The sequence below is a fragment of the Tenrec ecaudatus genome, chromosome 12 (assembly GCF_050624435.1).
Source record: "Tenrec ecaudatus isolate mTenEca1 chromosome 12, mTenEca1.hap1, whole genome shotgun sequence".
NCBI classification, from domain to species: Eukaryota; Metazoa; Chordata; class Mammalia; order Afrosoricida; family Tenrecidae; genus Tenrec; species Tenrec ecaudatus.
The window spans coordinates 116,771,712-116,795,520 of NC_134541.1; the positions used below are offsets into that span (position 1 = coordinate 116,771,712).

The window sequence follows — 23,809 nt, forward strand, 5'->3', positions numbered from 1 at the left end:
AAGCAGCAGTCAAGAAACCAAGTGACTCGTTGCATTGGGTAAATCTGTGCACAACACCTCTTTAAAGTGTAGAAAAGCAAGGCTATTATTTTGAAGACTAAGGTGTGCCTGACCTAAGCCATGATATTTTCATTTGCCTCATGTGCATGAGAAAGCTGGACATTCAATAAGGAAAACGGAAAAAGAATTGATGCATTTGAATTATGTTAGAGATGAGGAATGGTGAAAGTACCAAAAAGTACCAAAAGAACAAACAAATATGTCTTACAAGAAGTACAGCCAGAATGTTCTTTAGAAGCACGGATGGTGAGACTTCATCTCATATACTATGGACAGGTAAGCAGCAAAGTCCAGTCCCTGGAAGGGGATTATCATGCTTTATAAAGTAGAAGAGCAGTGAAAAAAGGGGAGACCTAGCTCAGTGAGACCTATCTATCTCGTGAGACCTATTTATCTCAGTGAGACCTATTTATCTCAGTGAGGCCTATCTATCTCGTGAGACCTATCTATCTCGTGAGACCTATTTATCTCAGTGAGACCTATCTTTCTCAGTGAGACCTATCTATCTCAGTGAGACCTGTCTCAGTGAGATAGATTGACACAGTGGCTGCAACCATCAGCTCACATATAACAATTGGGAGGGCAAGGCAGTGTTTGGTCTGGAGCACATTGGGTCACTATGAGGTGGACTCCACCAGACATTTTTAGCAAATTCCTCTTCTGTTGAAACATCCCATCTCAGGGTTTAAATACTGTTCTGCCTCAGTAGATGAAAATGTATTTTCTGAAAATGTATTTCTTGTGCTGTAAAGCACAAATGACCTTTAAAACTTTAACCTCAACCTTGACAAGCAATAGCTCAGTGAAAGCCCATTTCTTGACTTATTTGACTGCTCCTCCCCCTTCCATTTATGTGGAATTATTAGTTTCTCTCTCTTTTGACTTTAAAACCTCCTCAAAGAAAAGGGACACAACAAAAATGAAAAAATGAGAATGCAAGGGGACAGAGACACTAGATTGATGAAAACAGAACAACTAGAACAACCTTAAACAATGTGCCACAGATTCCTTGCATGGCATTTTGCCGAGACCACTTCCAACCATGGGCCTTGACAAAGTCAGCACATGGAGGAAGAGCATTCAAAGAAGGTTCTACCAAGGAAGTCTCTCCCGTGAACCCTTTGGAATTATTGGCCTGATATCAGTATTGATAATTGTAGCTGCTCTCTGGTTCCTGATAATTTTGAGCACTTCCCCTTTTAGGAAACAACTGATGTCAACTGAGGAATATTCCCCAGAAGTTGAGGTTACTCCCCTTCCTACGGCTTTGAAAGATCCATGTCCTGACTGCGCGTGCATAGCATATCGTATAATAAAACTAGAAACTGGAAGCCAGAAACCCTCCTTAAGGAATGTATGTAAGATTTTGAGCAGGCTGAGTGAGCTATTGCAACCGAAACCCACGGAAATCTCAGAGGCTCGTTTGGAAGCTTTTGTGCAAGACCCTAAAAAAGTTTATCATCCTCTTCCCATGGTTTTTCCCCCTCCTTATATTGGTTACCACATAGGGGGTAAAATATGGTATCCCCCTCCAGAAAATAACCCAAAGAGAAATAGAGCTCCTGACCCTGATTTATCTTATACAGGAGCTTGTAATGAAAATGGCGAACAAAGAAGGCATACAAGTTCCTTTTAGTAGTTTAAGTTTTATGGAACGGTTAGCAAGAGGAGGGCCCCCATGGTGTTTGAAGTCCACTGAAGCAAAGCTATCTATTGTGAGGCAACTCATGCCTTGGTACAGAAAGACTTTTGGGAGTTTAATTTATGGGAACTTAGTGGTAAAGGAAGAACAAGAAATGAAAGTCCTAGAAGGAACAGAAAGACCAAAGCCTTCCAAGTAATTTTTGTGATTGATAATGAAATGCATTAATGCTTTATTGATTTCATAGTTAGAACAATGCCGCCCTAGTTGGATAAAGTGTACTCAGTTATTGTTAGAAGGTTTAAGTCTATCACCCTTGTAGTTGAGACAGTTTTAGTTTCAAGATGTACTAATTTTTAACCAAGAATCATGAAGTGTATCTGATCGAGAGTAAAGAAATGTGATTATGTAACTTGTCATGGTTTTGTGGCCTAAGAATTTCCTGATGTATGACCTCAGGCCATAAGCTTTAAGCCAAGAAAAAGAATATATAAGTTGAAGCTTTGCATGAATAAAATTGGAACAGTCACCCGCAACTTTTGAATCGTGTGGTTTCTGTCTCCTACTCGCCGACGCCATGACCCACCTTGAGGGACCCCTGGACCTTGTTGCAGCTGAACTGCGGCAGCATTTTACATGTGTTATAACATGATTACCCTATGAAGAAGGTTTTAAAATTATTATTAATCATTTTGAAGAAGGTTTTATTCCTTCTGTTTTGCATGTGAGGGAAGTGAGTTTTAGACAGGAAAATTAAGTTGCCCAATATCCCACAGGGGGAAAAAAAGTAATAGTAGTGGAATTTGATAGAAAGTCTATATTAATCCCAAATCTCTTCCATATCCAGTCTCTTTCTGGAGACTAAAGCAGATGGCATGTAAGGTATCTTGGAGCTCTGGCCTACGATCCAGATAAAGGGCATTTGGTGCTTATTTCATTTAACTATCATTTTATTAACATGCACTGTAGTACGGTTTTCTAAGGTCAGGATGGTAGAACATTTTTGTGGTTGCTTGCCCTGCCCTGTGGAAATACCACTTGGTGGCTCGGGTCCTGGATTTTCAGTGGCAGTGTATTTGTGCTTTGTAGTTCAGGATCCGTCTTTGTGGCTGGTTCGGGGAGGGTCGTGTGAGTTTATCAGAGCGATTCAAACAACCCTGGGACTTCTGCTGAAACAACATGGAGAGTACAGTTGCCTTTTCTTCTGGGCTTGACCCTACAAAGGTCTGTCTAAGGTTCCTGGCGTTCCTTTTAAGAATGACGTTATTGACTTTGTTTGCTTGCTTTACTTCTTTTTTTTTTAAAAACTCCAAGTTTACAGAATAGCCCATCAGTTTCACATTCCACGGTTCATATATATTTTGTATGCATCACAACCCCCTCACTGTAGTATCTCACCTAGCCCACTTCGTCCTATGTTTCCTACTTCCAGTCTTCCTCCTTTCCTACCTCTCTGAACTTTGTCCTGGGGTAAATGCCTACCTTTGGATTGTAAGTGGTTGGTTATAACCACACCAGAGTGAGTTCTGGTCCCCACTGCACGGTTAATAAGACCAGGGTCTTAGAAGCCCCACCAGTTTCTGTCTAACAGCTATCTGGTCTCACGAATGATTTTGTGTTCTGTCTCCCAATAAGAATGAAGTCTTGACATAGAGAGACCAGAAGTGAGGAGAAAGAGTTTGCTGATGGCAGGATCTAAAAGCCTGGATCCCGCTTTGTCGGAGGCTAGCCTACTTCTTGTTTGCAGAGGTCTGTATGGACTGCAGCTCCATGTAAAGAAAACAAAATCCTTGTAATTGGACCAATTGCAGCATTATGATAAATGGGAAAAAGATTGATGTCGCCAAGGGTTTGATCCACGTTCAATATTCATGGAAGCAACAGGCAAGAGTCATTGGGCATATTGCTGCACATGACAGACTTTGGGCCTCTACTCAAGGCCTCCCTTAACACAAGAACACTTTGTTCTCATAACCTGGCACTCTTTGATACTCACCTTCCCAACAAAATCGCTGAAGACAAAATGGATGCATGAACAAATGTGGTGAAGAGAGCAGATGGTACCTGGGTATCAACAGATATAGTGTCTGGGGTCTTAAAGGCTCAAAGTGAAACAAGCAGCCCTGTAGCAGGGAAGCAAATAAGTCCACATGAAAGAAGCACACCAGCCTGTGTGATCCTGAGATGTCGACGGGATCAGGTATCAGGTATCCAAAGATCCCAAACAAACAACTATATCATTGTAAATAAGGGGGGTTGGAGTGGAGACCCAAAGCCCATCTATAGACAATTGGATATCCCCCCACAGAAGGGTTATAAGGAAGGGTAATTCAACGAAGGTGTAGTATAGCACCGACAAATCATACTTCATTCCTCTAGCTCCTGAATGCTTCCTCCCCACCACTTCCTTGACCCAGTTCTACTTTAAAAATATGGGTAGACCAGAGAACACACATTGGTACAGATAAGAGCTCTCAACACATGGAATTCAGGACAGATAAATTCCTCAGGAACAGTAGTGGAAGTAGTGATTTCATGAGGGGAGGGAGATGGCCAGGAAGGGGGAAGGGGAAGAAAGGGGAACCCATCTCAAGGCTGGATATATATCCCCACTACCAAGGGGACAAATAACAGAAATGTGGGTGAAGGGAGACAATGGGCAGTGTAAGATATGCAATTTTATGTATATATAAATAATCAAGGCTTCACAAGAGTGGGAAGGTAGGGGAGGGAGCGGCAAAAGGAGGAGCTTATACCAAGGGCTCAAGTAGAAAATGTTTTAGAAATGATGATGGCAACATATGTAAAAATATGCTTGATAAATACAATTGATGGAATGTTCTAAGAGGTATAAGAGACTCAATGAAAGTATTTTAAAAAATCAGCTGCAGAAGGTACCATAAGTCTTTGACTTTAGCAAACAGTAACATTCTAAAAGGGTACAAGGTACCAACCTGAATAATTTTTCCAATAAACCAAGGAACTGGCTGGAGTTTCATTCTTTGGATGTTTTTGTTCAGCACTTCCATGAAAATATCATAGTCTGGCTTTGGAAGAACAACTCCAGGAAACAAATCTGATATAATTCCCTATAATCAAGAATATGATATCAGTTATGTGATAGCAACATCATCCTTAAAAAGACCTAAAATTCTCAATGTGTTTCTTTCACAAAATATAGAAGTATAACATCCGTAAAATGTGAGCCTCCTCTGAAGTAATTATAAAGTCAACAAATACTTAATGAGTCCATTCTGTCTTCCAGCCCTAGAAATGTACTATAAACAAATTAAGAGTCATCATTTCTATCTCTATGGAACACCAAACCTAGTAAAAATAAAAAAAATATGGACATTAAAATAATAATAAAAGGAAATGGATTTAATTTGCTAAGAACATCTACTAATTATAACAGCAAATACGATCCAATTATTGAAATCATTTCAATTCAAATCAGGAGCTAGACACTGATGTTAGCGGTCACTGATCATAAACAAGCCCATGCCTATCACGTTGGCTCTGACTTCCGGAACTCCCATGTGTTGCAGAGTCAAACTGTGCCTTCACAGGGTTCTCAAGGCTGTCGTAGTCAGGAAGCAAATCACCAGGCCTTTTCTCTGAGCTACCTCTGGGAAAAATTGAACGTGCTACTTTTTAGTCAGTAGTCTAGCACTTAACAATTTGCCCTACCCAGGGACTTCTTGCTATCTCCGTCCTTATATAAAATTTGGGGGAGGGTCTTAAGGAGCAGGGATACTGTCTAGACATACAGAAAGGTCAGATGTTGGGAGGAGGCCAAAGAAAACATTTCCTCTTGAGCTCCAGCCATTGGCAAGCTTCCAAACCACGGCCTTACCTGAAATAGAGGGACATCTTGAGCCAAGAACTTGGCCAAGTTGACATCCAGCAAGGCCCGGAGCAGCAGGACGCTCTCGTTCTCCCCCGGGTACTTGAGCTTCAGGTTGCCAGCAGCCGTGAGCACAGACTTGACAGCTCGCATGCCATAGTCGTAGTGGTGCTGGGAGGAGAGCTGCTCGGAGCACAGGCGGTAGGTGGCCACAATCTTCTGGGCGAGACTGCGAGAACAAAGAGAGGCCCGCGCACCTCAGAGAGCACGAGGACCCACTCAGCAGACATGTCCAACACTCCTGGTTCCTGCCCTTTCAGGAACCAGGCTTGCCATGGAGTGGATGGAGAAGCTCTCTCACTGGAAGGTGTCTGACTTTTTCAGAAGTTCTTTTACTAGAATTGCCACAATGAGCTAAGAGAGCATTGTAACACTCTTTCCCAGTTAAGATACTATAAGGTATGTTCAATGAATTTGTACACAAATATGCACACATGCATACACACATTACTATGTCTATATGCTTTATAAAATTAGTTTATTCCTAACAATTCCTCAGAAAATCAAATCACATATCAGACATTTCAATAGTTCAATTGCATGCATTGCAAGACTTGAGCAATCATCACCACCATCAATTCCAGGGCATTTCTTCTTCCTATACTTGTCATTAGCTCCCCGGTTGTGCATATTCTTTTATGTGTATATAAATGTACACATGTAGACACACATACATAATATATACTGTAGATAGAATTACATGCAGGCATACTTTTATACATGTCTATTTCATTGCTGGCATGTATGTATACATATGCATAGGACTTTGGGAAGAATTTATAAAATTACTAAAATTGTAAAACCCCAAAGATAAGGACTAACAGCAAATGCACTTTCTTTACTTCTTGAATATTAGACTATTTCTTCAATGTCCATGTTTTTTTTTAGTGAAGAAAACCAATTCAAAATGGAATATACTCAGCAGATCATACATGTCTACTCGTGTGTACATTTTTTATCCTTCCTTGGGACACAACCAGACCACCTTCCCCAGTCTCGCACGTATGTAAGTGTGGTCATTCTACTGAGTTCTGGCCAGCAGAATGCAAATTAAAGGGAAGTATGTCACTTTCATGGATGGACCCAAAAGCCTTCTCCATGAGACGCCACATGCTCATGTCTGTGACCATAAGATACAAGTAATGGGTTCCTGGATCATTCACTGAGAACTGTACCTGATCAAAACGATCAATTTTGGATGTCTAGTCAGTGAAAAACAAACTTCTTCTATAAGCCATTCGATTTGGAGATGAGAGTTAACCTAACTAATCTATCTCTGCACTTTCCCCTGATGGAGACCTACTTTATAAAACTGACATGTTATAAAAGCAAAGGGTCTGAGTGCTCACTTGCCCTGAGCACTGGGATTGGCCGAAGGTAGGTGCTCGCTAAGTGTGTACCAATTGAATAAATAAACTGGGTGGCCAAGTCTATGCAATCCAGGCCAACCGTAGAAAAAAGGAAATTCCATACTACTTAGTCCAAGGCAATGTCTTGAGCTTTCTCTCGCGACTTTCTGAAGTCCCTTAGATAGGGTCAAAGGCCTTGAGAATACATCTTTTGTAGCAAAAAAGTCAAGTGATTTTGACCAAGGCAAGGGCTATGGAATTCAGAATAATCAATATGAGCTATAAGCTATTTTACAATTAATATTCATCAGTCTTGGTGTGTGCTGTACATGCATACACTCAGAGAGACGCTGATGGGTGTGTGTGTGTGTGTGTGCATGCGTGTGTTTGGAAACTGGATAACACATCAATGCATGATAACCCAATTTATTAGCGTAAATGATGTTAAATTAATAATAATGTTAATTGTAAATTATATTAGCTTTTCCTCTTCAATATTAGAAAACTTGCTTGTTTTACTGGCTCACTATAAGCCATTTAACAATGTGTGTTAGTGTGAGGGGAGTGGCCAAGAGATAGTTGGTTCCTTTCTTTAATGAGGAAGTCAGGATGTAGGAAAATAAAGAGGTTTCTTGGGAACCTGAACCATTCCCCAGCCAAATTTTCCTAGTAAAAGCAAAATTCTAAAATGTTCTGTCTTTTCTCCCAATGGTTAACTTTGCTTGAACCCACAGGACAAAAAAATTACCCTTCATAGCCTTTCATAACTGATTGGAAAGCAGAAGACCCTCTGTAATGTACCTTCTGGAATCCAGAAACCCCATAGAATAGAGGGAAATTTCTCCAATTAGGGCATAATCCGGCACCATCATGGCCACTGTCCTGAACAAGGCCTGAAAAAGAGACAACCAGACCATCAGAACCTGGGCATGTCCAGTGAACACGGGGGAAGTTCACTACAGAGGCAAGGAGAAATAGCATAATTCAGATCACTGCAAATGTAGATTAATAAGAGGGGGCCCAGAGAACAGGTTATGTGAAACATCAGCTTTATTAGATAGCTACATTGCTCAACTAACCTCAACACTGGTCTTTGCCCGGGGCCACACGAGGTCCTTGAGTGCTGCGTGAGGGGCCCTAGAGATGGTTACCATAGTGACATAGCTATTCTCCTGTGCCGAAGGGAGCACCGCACAGCAAGTCAACCACTGGGACCCCCCCCCCCCGTGGTTCAATGTGGACAGCAGGGATCATTTAAGAATGTAGGACCAACATGCATTTAAAGAAGCCTGAAGTCAAGGAGACCTTATTTTGAGTCCTCATTCTGCTACCTCTCAGCTGTGGGCGAGTTAAGTAGCTGCTAGATGGGGTGATCTGGGGCTTCGAGATCTCAATTCTTTCCTTTCAAAAAGGGGAGGATTATTTTACCCTTTTTGTTGAGAACAAATGATCTAATGTAAGTTTAGAAAAGTCTGTCACGTGGTCAATGCTCACATCAGCTTTTGTTATTATGTTGAGGTTTGACTCTCCATAACTACAGGAACTTGTCAAAGTTAAACAGTGGTTAGAAGTAGAGCCAAGACTACTTGAACTCAGGCTTCTTGATGTCCCTAGACACTTCCTACCATGCGACCCTGTCTCCCGAAGGTTGCCCATGCAGTTCTGACATGGTTGTTGGCTGTGAGGGGTGCAGGTTGGGGGAGTTTCAAAGATTGGGTGGTAAAAATCCTACTTCTCCACTCACTGTCCTAAGCTGAACTAAAGGCGAGAAGCCACCCTTGGCATCCCCGACTCTACTATTTCCAGAGAGAAGCGTTCCATCTGGTACTAACTAGCATGCACTCCTAGCAGGTGGTGTTATCCTGCTAGTAGATGCGGGGAGTGGCTGGGTCTCTCTTGTCTCATTCACTCATGGGGCGGGAGCAATAAATAGGAATAAAACCAAGTTGCAAGTAAGCCTGGGCATTTCCTTCTGATTGATGTTTCCATGTAGTTGAGGTGGTGGGAGTGGGAGGAGATCTAGACATCCTGCACTCTTTGGGCTTTATTTCCCATCTATGAGAACAGCATCCTGAGTTTGCATAGGACCTGCTTCCTTGAAGATAGCCTAGCTCGCCCTCTTCCACTAGAAGCAGGGCCAATGGATAATGTCCTGGCTGTACCTCAGACGAGCTCAGCAATAAATACTGGGGGAGGGGAAATGGACTCCCTTACTATATCACCAGCTGCTTAGAAGAGCCTGCTTTGGTCTGGAAACTACGTAGGCTCAACCAGCTTCCTTTGCTGGTTCCTGCACGAGGAGCTCCCACCATGTCCAGCTTGCTTCTCTCATGTAGGCAATGAAATAATGATTCTTTTTTATCATTTTATTAGGGGCTCATACAACTCATCACAATCCATACATACATCAATTGTGTAAAGCACATTTGTACATTCATTGCCCTCATAGTTCTCAAAACATTTGCTCTCCACCTAAGCCCCTGGCATCAGCTCCTCATTTCTCCCCCTCCCCGCTACGCCCTCCCTCATGAACCCTTGATAATTTAAAACTTATTATTTTGTCATATCTTGCCCTGTCTGACGTCTCCCTTCACCCTTCCTGACACAATCGCTGAAGACAAAGCGGGTGAATAAGCAAATGTGGTGAAGAAAGCTGATGGTGCCCGGCTATCAAAAGAGATAGCATCTGGGGTCTTAAAGGCTTGAAGTTAAACAAGCGGCCATCTAGTTCAGAAGCAACAAAGCCCACATGGAAGAAGCACACCAGCCTGCGTGATCACGAGGTGCTGAAGGGATCAGGTATCAGGCATCAGAATGAAATAATGACTCTTGTACTATTCATTTTTTCCTATTTTCCATTGGTTACTGTATGAGAGGGCTTAAAAATGTTCATGGAAAACTGGAATCAGAAGAATTTTCCACAAATGTTTGAAAGCCCTTTTGTATCTATTCCCCCTTCTCTTTAAGACCTTATTGGGGAGGTGGTTGTTATCTGGGATCGGGAATCCTATCAACACTATCAATTTCCACTACTTTTGTAGCTGAAAAATGCACTTGCACCTATTGTTGGGATTCTCCGTGCAACCCCCGGGTAACTATGTCTTAACACACCCTAAAGTACACGCAGCAGCGGATTACCTTGAGGTTATCTGGCAGCTCAGCCCTCCCAGCATAGCCAGGGTTCATGGTGATGAAGACGGCACAGGTTGGATTCAGTAAGAGCTCAGTGCCTTCAAACATGAACACCTTTAGCTTCCGGATGATGGCTTGTTGAATGCTGAGAATCTGCTGAGCTACCACAGACAGCACTTCTACCTGGGGTGAGAACACGCGGCTGATGTCAGCTGCTGCCTGTGAAGGCCCCCCCTCTGCCCGACTGCCCTTCACTCAGCAATGAGAGAACCCAGTCACCCCAAAGGCAGACCTTGACACACAAAACTCAGAGCATGCTTAAAGGTTTTGGTAGATGAAAGAAAATCAGTATGCATATTTATGTGAGTGTGTGTAAGTAGTTTTCTTTTAAAAAAATCAGTTTACCGGGGCTCGTACAACTCTTATCACAATCCATCACCATCCATTCAGTGTGTCAAGCACATTTGTTGCCATCATCATTCTCAAAACATTTTCTTTTTACTTGAGCCCTTGGTATCAGCTCATTTTCCCCCTCCCTCCCTCCGACCCTCTCTCACTCATGAATCCCTGATAAGGTATAAATTATTACTATTTTTTCATGTCTTACACTGTCTAATTTCTCCCTTCACCTACTTTTCTGTTGTCCATCCCCCAGGGAGGGAGGTATATGTAGATCATTGTGATCGGTTCCCCCTTTCTTCTCCACCTTCCCCTTCCCCTCCTGGTATCACTACTCTCATTATTGGTCGTAAGGGGTTTATTTCATGTTCAACTCTTCTGGCCCACCATAGCTCCCCAAAGAAATAAAATCCCCTCTTTTGTCTCACTCTGGAGGTGTGGTGGTTACATGTTGTGCTGATAACCTGTAGGTTACTGTTCAAAACCACCAGGCACTCCTTGTGGGAAAGATGACTTTTTCTACTCTCATAAAGATTTGCAGCCTCAGGAACCCACAAGGCCAATTCTACTCTGTCCTACGGGGTCACCATGAATCAGAATAGACTCGATGGCAGTGAGTTTGTATTTTTTAAAAATCTGAGGTTGCAACGAACCCTCGTGGTGCAGTGGTTATGCGCTTGGCTGCTCACTGAACGGTCAATGGTTTGAGTCCATCAGGTGCTCCGTGGGAGAGAGATGTGGCAGTCTGTTTCCAACAAGATGGTAACCTTGGAAACCCTGTGGGGTAGTTCTACTCTGTTCTTCAAGGTCACTATTGTTGGGATTGACTCAATGGCAGTAGGTTTTTTGGCTTTTTGTTATACTGTGTCCCAGAGAACCCTGAAGGTACAATTAGGAAGGACTCATTTACTAACCTAAAATGTTGAGTCAGTGCATACTCATAACAACCCTGTAAGACAGGGTAGGACTACCCCTCTGAGTTTCTGAGGGTGGTGATTTGAACCCACCTGTGGTTCTATGTGCTCCCAGAAAGATGACTACTTGGAAACCCTATAGGGCAGTTCTCTTGTCACTTTGGGTCACTATGAATCGAAATTGACTGACAGCACACAACAATACTGGGCTGTAATAGTCTACAGGGCAAGATAACTTCTCATTCATCTTTAGAGCATGAACATGGGCAGACAGGAAGTAGCTGAACAATATGTGAGCGCATGATGAATCAGATAGAAGTGGTGCAGCTGTTAATAACAAAGTCATTTTGTTCACTTTAGGACCTTTTTGTTTAGCCCACTGAATACCTATTCTTTTCACGGGGTCATGGAAGAGCCTTGCCATAAAGGAGTCAAGAGTCCCCCCGCCACCCCCAACCAAGAAAAAATACCTCTCCATATGTCAACCCTACTAGCAGAGTTACCTCAATCCTGTTGAACTCATCAAAGCAGGCCCATGCTCCAGCCTGGGCCAGCCCCTTGAAGAATTTCCCCATGGCTTTGTAATCCAATCCATCGGAACAGTTGAAGACCACGCACTAAAGAGAGGGAGGGTGCAGGCATGATTCAGGATAGATTGCATCACACCTGGTTCATTTTACAGGGTGAAACAAGTGGTGGGGCTTCTCTCTGTTAAACTGGAGCACCTGGACAGGCACTCTGCCTGTTACACTAAGCTACCTAGAATCTCATTCTAAACTCCAGAGGTGGGTGAGAAGCAGTAGAAGTGGATGGTACTTCCCTACCTGCTTGGCCAAGGCCTTGGCCAGATCTTTGGTGGTTTCCGTCTTGCCTGTCCCAGCTGGGCCCTCTGGGGCACCTCCGAGGTTCAGCTTCAAAGCTCCCATTAACGTTCTAAGGGGGACAAAGGTAAGAACTCAGTATTTGATGCCTGCGAAATAGAAAAGATATTGGAGTAGAGAACTGGCTCTTTGGATTTGTTTGGATTTTGATTCATTATAAATATTTTAAGGTTCTCCTGACTGTGTAGCCAAAATATTTTATTTGATCCTGCATCATAACCTCAGAACTTGGCAGTGTCCGCAGTATGCGTGGCATCTATACACATTTGTTGAGTGAATGACTGAATAAATTAAGACACATACTACATAGCTACACAAATGAGTCAAATAAAAGTGAAAAAATTCTTGTAAGCTCCACATCCCAAAGATAACCAGTGCTGATAAAATGGTAAAAATAAACATGTTTATCTCACAAGATTATGGGCTCTCGGGTGCAGTATAGCACTGAAGAAACACAGAACATTCCTCTAGTTCTTTAGTGCCCCCCCCCTGTCACTATCATGACCCCAGTCCTATCTTACAAATCTGACTAGACCAGAACATGTACACTGGTCAGGTAAGAGCTCTCAACTTACAGAATCCAGGAGAGATAAACCCTTCAGGACCAGTAATGAGAGTACTGATACCATGAGGGTAGGGGAAAGGTGAAGGGAAAAGGGGGAGAAAGAGGGAACCAATCACAGTGATGAATGTACAACATGCCCCAGCCCCCCTCCCCGGGGGACAAACAACAGAAACGTGGGTGAAGAGAGACAGCAGATGGTATGAAATATGAAAATAAAATTAGTTTATAAATTATCAATGACTCACGAAGGTGGGAGGTTGGAGAAGGGAGGGGAATTAAAAGAGGAGCTGATGCCAAGGGCCCAAATAGAAAAAAAATGTTTTGGAAATGTTGATAGCAACATATATACAATTGATGTATGGATTGTTATAAGAGCTGTATGAGTCCCCAGTAAAACAATTTATTAAAATTAAAAAAATTATGGGCTCTTGATTTCAGAAAAGGTATTTGATTAAATTTCAGATTCTCAGTAAACAAATGTAGTGACTCATACATGGCAGATACAATATAAATACAATAGGTGTCAATGAGCAATGTGTTAAGTGTGGTTCAATCAATAAAAGTTTGTTAAATAATGAGTAGAATATATCAGTAAAATCTCCTTATGCCCCAAGGGATGACTGATAAATGCTTTCTAACATAAAATCACAATGACATTTTGAACCAGAGACATATATAAACCATCGATGTATGAATGGATTTGGGGCTGATTCTTAAGTCTAGCCCCAATCTAAGAACAATTAGTTCTAATGACATGACCCTGCTTGAGGCTTGCCCTTCTGAAGAGTCTCTAAGGATATGAGTGCTATAGCAACGCGTGGTGAAGAAACTAGATGGTGCCTGGCTATCAGAAGGACTAATTCCCGAGGCCTTAAAGGCTTGTCTTCAAACAGTCATCTAAGGGAGGTGTCGAGTAAATCTACATGAAAAAAACACCGGCCTATATGATCCAAGGGTTATAAATAATACAACCCAATTCAAAGTAGAATGGGATCAGAGCTAAAATTATTCACATCTGGTTTGCAGAAGGCTACAGATGATAGTGGAGGCCCAACATCCATTTGCAGAGTCCACCCATGGGTGAAACTTCCAATGGATTCCCACTGCCCATGTTTGAGGGATGTAAATAGCCTTAGCAGACAGCGCACATTGCAGACAGGGTCATGGCAGATGCAGGTATGTTAAAATATATTATCACGATCTCCCTTTCGGCAATTTCAAAGGTGTTTCAGTTTTTAAAATAAATGAAGGGGAAATGTGTGTGGATGAAGTCTCTGGTGAACCCCCTCTGAGCATGGATTAGGGCTGTGCATAGCCTTGCTATCATGCAGAGGGCATTGGAAAAGGGATCACTGCAGATGATACATCCATCCATTGTGTCAAGCACATTTGCACATATGTTGCCATCATCATATTCATTCCATGTGAGCCCTTTATAATTCTTTTTTAATAACCTCTTTATTGGCTTATAATTCACATATAATACAATTCAATACTTCAATCATATTAAAAAGAGTTGTGCAATCATCGCCACAACCACTTTGAGAACAACAAAAAAATCCACATTTCTAATGTTATGAATTTCAAGGACAGCAGTAAAGCACATTGCTAAACACATAGGATGACAAAAACCTCTTTTATCAGTAGGCTCTCTAACCCCGGGTTGGCCAGCACAGCTTACAGACTTGCTTCTTGGATTCTTCTTCCTTTTCCTGATCTATCTCTGGACCATGGGAGTCCCCAGGTGCCATCTTGATTCCCACCACTGAAGAGCTTTCTATTTAAGTGCCACATCTGTTCCAGGGACACATGCCAACATTCAGCTGGCGGGTTCAAATGGATTCATTTGTATTGGATTTCTACAGGGTTCTCATTTCTTCCCTGATGGGATAGTTTCTTTCTGTCATCATCTTTGGAGTAATGGTAATTATGAACACAATTCTCAAAATTTGAGAATCTGAAATGTAGGGGTTAAAGATAAAATATATAAAATAGCCACCACCTCCCTCCCCAAGATTCCTTTCCCCTGGAGTTCTTCTGTTCACCCCTCAGTTCCGGGGCAGCCCCAGTACTTACCTGTAGCACCGGTCAGTGAGGGGAGTAATCACCAGCCGGGGGGAGTTGCCCAGGTACTCGTAGCCGTAAAAGGCTTCTGTAGTTATCATCTGCACCTTCACGTCCTTGACTACCCAGTAGTAGCGCAGCTGGGAGATCCACTGGAAGTCATTCAGGTCAGATACCTTGTCTTCAGATAACTTGGCCACTACGTCACGAGCTGTTGGGGCACAGATACAGAACCATACACATGCGGAGCCCCCCTACCTCCTCCCATTTCCATAGGTTCCTCAGATGAGGTGTATGAAAGTCATCAAGACCACGCCTCACTCACCAGTTTTAGGCTCAACTGCCTGCCTGCCCATCCCAACCAGCATACAGCAATAGGTTTCAGAAGGTGTTTTTGCCCTTCTTCCCAAGGAAGTAGGCGGAGTATTTGCTCAACTGCGTGCTTTCAGTCTAGTAGAGGTATTCAAACCAAACCTTCTGAATCCAGACTGCCTTGATTCCAGTTCTAGTCCCACCATTAACTAGATCTAGAACATCTGGCCTGTTCTTTAAAGCGTCTGCCTCTCAGTTGCATAATCTATAAAATGAGGCTAAGACAACATCTACTTTATAGAGAGCTATTATGAGAATTAGATACACGTGTGTGTTGGTGTTGTGGACCATCAAGTTGATTCTGACTTAATGAAATTCTGTAAGCCTGAATGAAACCGCCCCACAGGGTTTCCCAGGCGATTGTCTTTGAAGGAGCAGGTTCAGCAGGTCGGTGCTCACATAGACAGGCGGGTGAGTTGAAAGCCTTGACCTTTGGTTAGCAATCGAGCGCTTTACCACTGCATTACCAGAGCTCTTACTCTTGGAAGTCCCCCCTGCCCAACCTCTCTTTCTCTCTACATATGTGTGTGTGTGTGTGTGTTAATGAAACTACATTTCATAAAAGCACCATTTAGGCACTAGCCTCTGCTATTCTGTTTCGTTTCTATTCTATTTCCACTGACGCACAGTGAGGAGTCTACAGGACAGAGTCAAGCGGTGCCATAGGGTTTCTAAGACTGTTAAGCTTGGGGGAGCAGAAAGCTTCATCTTTCTCCCCAGGGTGGTGGTGGTGGGGGGGAGACTAGTGGGTTTGAACCACCAACTTGGCAGCTAGTAGTTCCATGTTTAACCCACTCCACCACTAGTATGTTATCCCTCTCAAATTCTCAGAGGGCAGACTCAGAGGACTTGGCAATACATAGTTTCTCCAAATGCCACCATATCCCACAATGACCTCTTTGGCCCCGTCCTAGGCCTCTAAGAGAGCTTAGGAGAAGGCTGTCACACACAGCACGGGAAGGGGACCCATGGTTAGATGTACTCTTTCCACTGGGGGCCAGAAAACAGCTGGACGACACAATTCTGCTTCTCCTCTCTCAGAGGATTCTGAGTCTGATTTACTTTCCTCCCAGCAATGGTGGTCCTAAACAGCTGGAGAGTGAGCACAGCCTTAGGAGAATCATAATTCGGTGTGAACTATTGAGATTTCAGAGCTAGAACAGTGAGTTCAAAATTAGAATCCCAGAAACACAATCTTGTGAAAGGATCCTTCTGAAAGTCTACTGCCTTTCTGTGAGAGAAGTCTTTTTTATTACAATAAAATCTAAGTCTCCAGAGAAGAGCCCTCGAATTAGACTGCATCAATAACACTTCCTTCCCTCCCATGGAATGTAACTGAATTATTTGTAGCAGGAGTAGGAACTTGTATGCAAAACCAGAGGAAGGTATATATCAAAGCGACTGAGTTTCTATACTGTGTGTGGACACCTGCTCTCATTGTGGGAACCCAATCTACATATATCTTCTCTACCAGTTGCTTAGAAGACAAGCATGTAAACCCTTTGTTCTCCCTGATTTCATACTTCTCTGTCCAGGTGAAATCAGACTGAAATAAGCATTAACCATAAGGGAGTTAAGATGTCATGAGATGCCAGCAGGAAGATGGATGTGTGAACAAGAGGCATTGTTACCAGGTAACCAGCCTGATCCAGGCCCAGTTTTTTTTTGTGTGATGGATGGAGAGTATGGGGGTGGTCTGTTTTACATGAAGACCCTGGTTCTTCTTTTACTGCATTTACTTTTTAAGGAATGCTGGAGAGCAGAATGCTGCGCCGACTCTTTTCCTGTGTTGGTACTTGGAATCAGATTAGACCATGGTTCAAATTCCAAAAAAGCCCCTGCTACTTACTAACCGTGTGCCTCTGGCGAGTTCTTTGCCCCTCTACATTTCATGTTCCTAACCTGTGAAATGTGTATGAAAATGCTGTGACATGTCAAGTCCTTAGCATAATGTGTGACACCTAGTGAGCATTTAAAAATACTATCTATTGTTAAAAAAGTTAACTCCAATCCTTATTGCCATTGAGCTCAACCTGATTCATAGGGCCCAAAAGGCAGAGCAGAACGGCACCAGTTGGTGTCTGAGGCTACAAATCTTTACAGGAACAGAAAGCCTCATCTTTCTCCCAAAGAACAGCTATGGTTTGGAACAGCTGACCTTGTAGTTAGCAATCCACTATGCTATGGGACATAACAAGACTTTTCCAGCTTTGTCTCCCCCAAAGGTATGCCAAACATTAGAGGCTGTTTGCCAGCACATGGTGGGAGGTCAGATGCTTAAGAGATATCCTTCCTGAAGGCAGTCAGCCATCAGACTACTGTCTGGTCCCACCACAGGTGGGGCTCATTCCCTGATTTTAGGGACAATGGATTGCTTCCCATGAAAGCGTAGAGTCTCCAGGTCAAGGGCAATCAAGGTTAGGCCACCATCATGAATCTAGGATCTGCCCATCTTGTCACATGTGTACCCCTAAAACCTCCCCTTCCTATTGTGCGTAGATCGTCTCTCTTATTACCGTAGTACCTATAGTACAACCCCTTCCTGTGACATATGTCTTTACCTGTAATTAGGGGGCTTGCACACCCCCAAAAGGTATATAAGCCTCGATTAGTAATAAATCTCTCTTGCTCACTCCTATTTCCACTGCAATTCCCACCTTCCACATCCTCACGTGGACCACCAAGCGGGGCTGAGGTGAGCATGCTGCTAGGAAATGTGTCTGATTCCTTTATTTCATTCTCTCTTCTATCTCTCTGTGACTTTACTATAGTCTTTACTTATTATCTCTGTACAATTGCACCTGCCGGGCCTGTGATGATTTGTTAGGGGCTGGCTCTCCTGACAATTATGCCACCAGGACTCTTTAGCCATTGTTTTCCAAGGAAATCACCCCAAGTTGGTGAATCTCACAATTGACTCTGGCCATCACCGTCTTAGCAGGAGGTCGCTTAGAGGGTTCCTTTTAAAAGACTGTTGGGTTTGAGAAAGGGGACAGTACTTGGGAGTTCAAAGAACAACTTTGGTGTTGGCTTCCTTCTTTACTCTTTCACCCTAGTCTCAGTTGGAAAAGTCAGGAGAACCATTACATGTAGGAGAAAAGGATGGTAGGCGGCTACCCTGTTTCCCCAAAAATAAGACACCCTCTGAAAAGAAGACTTACTTACAGTCTGGCCTCTCGCTGAAATATAAGGCATCCCCCCAAAAATAAGACCTCCCCAAAATTAAGGCCCCCCAAAACTATCTGGACTCTGGGCCATAGAGGAGGGTGCAGCCGCACAGCTGACTGTTGGCTGCAGCACAGCCAGAGCAGACAGGAAGTCCGAGGTCTCTTAATAAAACAATGAACAATAAATATGTACTGTATTCTTCATGGAAAAATAAGACATCCCTGAAAATAAGACCTAGCGCATCTTTGGGAACAAAAATTAATATAAGACACTATCTTATTTTCGGGGAAACAGGGTATTATCCCTGGACACTCAGTCATGCCAAAGGAAGTCTCTCTGCTTACCATGGACATCGATGACCGTAAGGGCTCCCAGAGTGAGCCGAGCTCCACTGCTCAGCTTTCCCCGGACCAGCTGGACAATCTGTGCAATCTGTTCGTTGCTCTTTTTCAGAAAATCCTAGTAGAAGCAGAGGTGGGGACACGGGGTGAAACTGACGGAATTCTCCTCTGGTAATCTCCATCTCAGAATACGGCACCATCAGTCACTCGGCCCAAGTCATACAGCTGGATACTGTCCCTGGTTATGTATTGCACTGTGTTTCCCCCAAATATGTGTCAACTTGACTAGGACTCAATTATGGGTATTGTATGATTATCCTCCATTTTGTGGTCTAATGTAATTGATCCTAGGCGTTGTACATCTTAGTCTCTACGATGTTAATGTGGATTCTCAATCCACACTCAAGGAAACAGCAGTCAAGACATCCAATGGCAAGTTGCATAGAGCAAATCTGTTGCAGAGACACTTTAGAGGGCTGAACAGCAAAAATGTTACTTTGAGGACTAACGTGCTCCTGACTCAAGTATTTTCAATCACTGTTTATTGACTATTTTCCACTTAATGTTTTTAGACCTTTGTTTCTATAGGTAGATGGGTTGATGTCTAGATTCTCTATTCTGTTCTACTAGTTTATATACCTATCACCGGACCAGTACCAGGCTGTTTTAACTACTAGGTAATCTTGAGGTTGAAAAGTGAGAGGCCTCCTACCTATTTTTGTTCTTCTTAAGGAACTCTTTGCTTATCCTGGATTTCTTCTCCATATAAAGTTAAGAATTAGTTTTTCCATATCTTTAAAGGATGACATTAGGATCTGAATGAGAATTGTATTGTGTTTATAGATTTGTTTGAGTTTATTGACATTTTCACTATGTTAAGCCTTCCTTTCCAAGAACATGGAACAGTCTTCCATTCACATAGGTCTCTTTGAGTTTTTTTTCTTTTGGCTCCTTATAGTGATGTTTTGTAGCATCCTTTGTACAGTTTCTGATGGCCCACTGCAGGGAAAGCTGTGGCTTGTGCAGCCTGCTTTTAATCTTCAGACATTGACATGCTCGCTTCTTTCTCTGTGAAACGCTGTACATCCTCGTCTTTGCCTGGCTAGACTCTTCTCAGATTTTGGGTCTCCCCTTGTTGCTAAACAGCATTGTTAAGTCAATTCTAACACATAGCAGCCTCCTGTGTGTAGAGTAGAACTGCCATGGTTTTCAAAGGTGTGACCTTAGGAGGTGGATCGCCAGGCCTCTCTCTGGGTGGGTTGAAAGTGCCAATCTTTCCACTAGCTGTTGACTACTTCTGTGCCACTCAGGGAAGTCTTAGGTCTCCCCGTAGGCATTACTCTTTTGGGAAATCTTCCCCAACCCTAACTACTCTCTCATTTCTTCCCTCCCTCCCATGCTTCTTAGATCTCTGTACTTAATACATTTCCACAAGTCCTCTTAAAAAATTATGATTGGCTGAAAGCTTATAGAGTGTATTAGTTTTCCACTCAACATTTTTATACACTGGGTTTGTGACCTTCATTGTGATCCCTTACCCGCTTCCTCCTCCCTAGGTCTGTGTCGGTTCATCCTTTTTTCCTGCCCCTTCCTGTTTTCAGAGCTTTGCTTTGGGACAAATATTGTCCTTTCAGTCTTGTATGGTTGATTGTTTGGAGGGGCACAATCCTCCCTGGTGTTATTAACTTTATAGGCCTATCAATTGTTCGGCTAAAAGTTGAACCAGGTATTAGGGGCTGAGAGGTTCAGTTCTGGCTTTGAAGGATGTCTAAGAATCACTCTTAAAAAAAATCAACCAACCAAACTCATTGTCATGGAGTCGATGCCGACTCATAGTGACCCATTAGAACAGGGTAAAATTGCTGCCGTGAGTTTCCAAGACTGTAACTCTTGACTGGAATAGAAAACCCCATCTTTCTCCCTGGAGTGACAGACAGTTTTGAACTGCTGACCTTGTGGTTAACAGCCCAATGCATAACCATTACACCAGCTGGGCTCCTCTTAGGATTTTCTAATTTCTACCAGAAGAGAAAGTCTGGCCACTTTCACATTTTTGAATGTTGTTATTTGTGATTCTGATCAGAGAGGTCAGTATTGGTAGCTGGGCATGACCTAGTGCTTCTGGTCTCCAGGTAGTGGAAGTTGTGGTTTTAATGGACCATTAGTCCTTTCAACCAGTTTATTCCTAGAGTCTTTGACTCTCTTCTATTTTTCTTTGCTCCAGAGGAGGAGAGACTCATAATTGCATTGTAGATTGCTGTAATATGTCTTTTTATCTTATCTTTTATCTCCTACACTAGACTGTAAATCCAGGAGAGAGACCAAGAGTTGTTTACCTATAATTTTCTGCATAGTAGCATACTCTCTGCACAAAGCAGAAGCTGAATAAACAACTGTGAAATTAATCATGAGGTGCAGGGACGGATGGATGATTAACCTGTTCCGACATCTCCTCCTTTGAGGCTGCCCAGGCACGTCACTCAGTAACCAGAGCTTCAGCCTTGGGTTGAGATAGGAGGTGTTCTCCCCATACTACAGGAAAGAAACTGGGACACAGAGAAGCAGCCAGGAAAACTCAGAGGTCTCTCAAGTTTTGGAGTTTGAAATGGTACATTTAAAGCAGTCAACAAAGTGAAATATATATTATTAGGAAATATAACATGGAGTCAAACACTCTAATGTTCTAATTTTCATGTATACAGCAAAATACAGTAAAGTAAAACATTCTGGCTCACAACCGATAATCTATAACAGAATAACAGAAGGCCGAGAGAGATGATATTGGGAAGGAATACTGCTTTAGCAAGGCTGGAGACAGTTACCACGCAACAGCCACTGATGGACTCTGTGGCAGGCACTACATTGACCCCCGGAACGGAACAGTGAGCAAAATAGACAAGGCATCGGCTCTGTGCGTAATTTAGCCTAGCATCAAAGTACTGTACCACTTACTGGCCTCTCAGCAAATCATCATCACACAATACTAAGATGTGATATTACAATTTATTGTTTGTTTTTTATGGACAAGGAGACTGAGACTTGGGTTAAGTAACTTGTCTACACTCACACAGATAATAACCAAATATGCCGGAGTTTGAACACAAGTCCATGTAGGCCTTGAACTGCTGAACACGGAAATCAATGGCAGAAATGGATTGAAGATGTGTGTGCCTGGATTCATGCTCAGAATAGGTGTGAGGATAAACAGGTGCTTGAGCTGACTAGGTTTTAAGAGACAGCTAAAGGAAGGCTAGTGTGAGTTTGTGTGGGAAGGGGGTTGGAGTGGAGAAGAGAAAAACAGGATCAGGTATTCTTTGGGTCCAGGAAGAAGATGAAAGAAGAGCCTTGGTCGGTGGGCATTCTACCAGGTTGACCTTGGAGGCAAAGGACTTGATGGGCAAAGGCTGTCTATCATCAGCCTTAGAGGTTATCGTCTAGAGTTTGTCTGGGAAGGACTGTGATGTCTTGTACAGTAGAACCGCAGGACAGACCAATGCCACATTCTCCACCACAAGTCCCTGCGGAACCCTGGCTTGGGGGCCACCATGGGCTTCGATGGCTTTGCTTTGGAAGCTGTGACTGTTGTATTAAATATCACCCAAATCCTGAATGGATTTGTGAATCTTTCCTGCAAGCTTTATGCCAGGTTCACTTACTGGTAGGGTGTTTTCGACCACGGCTGTGGATACCTCTTGGGTCCAAAAGATGGAAGAGACACAGATAACTACTTGTCCGGGCCACTGCAGAACCCATTTATTGCGAGCAACCTGGGGAAATGCAGAAAGGGCTCCTTGAGTGAAGTATGTTGTACAATAATCCATTTGTCTTGGCCATGTGTGATTTAAATGACTGCTTAAAAACAACCCCCACCCTGGAGGGAAGGTGGGGTGGAATGGGGGAACTGATCACAAGTATCTACATATAACCCCCTCCCTGGGGGATGGACAACAGAAAAGTGGGTGCAGGGAGACGTCGGACAGTGTAAGACACGACAGAATAATAATAATTTATAGATTATCAAGGGTTCATGAGGGAGGGGAAAAATGAGGACCTGATACCAAGGGCTCAAATAGAAAGCAAATGTTTTGAGAATGATGAGGGCAATAAATGTGCTTGACACAATGGATGCATATATGGATCGTAATAAGAGTTGTATGAGCCCCCCCAAAAATGATTTAAAAAACAAAAAACATCCCCCACCACCTTGCTCCCAGGACAGCAGTCCTCCCCAACTTCAGATGTTACAAGTTTTTGTTTTTTAACTGGGGGCTCTTACAGCTCTTATCACAATCCACACATCAATTGTATCCAGCATATTTGTACACATGTTGCCATCATTATGTTCTCAACATTTACTTTCTATTGAGCCCTTGGAATCTGCCCCTCTTTTCCCCTCTCCCGTGTTACAAGTTTTAAGTTCTCTAGGATTCCTCATTCACACCATTCTCTCTCTTATTATGTTTCTGGAAAAACAAAAATATCACCAACCATCTCATTAACTCTTTAATTAATTTTTAGTGTTTCCAGCAAGTTATGTTTACCATGTGGGGGATGTGATGCTCTGTTTTCAGTAAGTTTTGATAACTGTTCGATTTAGGGGTTACATGATATTGTAGCACTGTCTTAGTTTTCTTAACCATACCCCCAGCCCCTGTTTTTAGGTACAGACTAGAGATCAGCAAACTCTGGACTGAGGGTTAAACCTGTATTTACAAAAGCAGACTGCCATTTGCTTTTGCAAATGCAGTTTTTAGTAACCCAGCTATGCCCATTCACTTACATATTGTCTATTGCTGGTTTTCAATCCAAGGGGAAAGTGAAATTGTCATGAGGGCTGCAGAGCTAAAGCTATTTAAGGCCTAGTTCTTTATTTTAAAAAGTATTTGCTGATTTTTAGTATGAATGCTAATTCAAGAAAGAATTTCATCCATCTAACTATTTTGCCTTCATTGAATTTCCTATTTATCATGTATCATAGAAAAGTGGACTATCCCTCCATCTACAATGTGAGTATT

General features: G+C 42.8%; 1 protein-coding gene across 1 annotated transcript in view; it reads right to left on the bottom strand.

The window, feature by feature from the left end:
• Window positions 1-23,809, bottom strand: part of DNAH3 (dynein axonemal heavy chain 3) — a 226,805-nt gene that overhangs the window by 98,007 nt on the left and 104,989 nt on the right. Inside the window, exons 27-35 of the mRNA XM_075528109.1 lie at window positions 22,451-22,561; window positions 18,798-18,912; window positions 14,926-15,124; window positions 12,228-12,336; window positions 11,907-12,020; window positions 10,097-10,273; window positions 7,760-7,851; window positions 5,559-5,778; window positions 4,657-4,791 (exon numbers count right to left, since the gene is read on the bottom strand). Of these exons, the coding sequence (XP_075384224.1) occupies window positions 4,657-4,791; window positions 5,559-5,778; window positions 7,760-7,851; window positions 10,097-10,273; window positions 11,907-12,020; window positions 12,228-12,336; window positions 14,926-15,124; window positions 18,798-18,912; window positions 22,451-22,561 (1,272 nt within the window). The remainder of the gene's footprint in view (window positions 1-4,656; window positions 4,792-5,558; window positions 5,779-7,759; window positions 7,852-10,096; window positions 10,274-11,906; window positions 12,021-12,227; window positions 12,337-14,925; window positions 15,125-18,797; window positions 18,913-22,450; window positions 22,562-23,809) is intronic.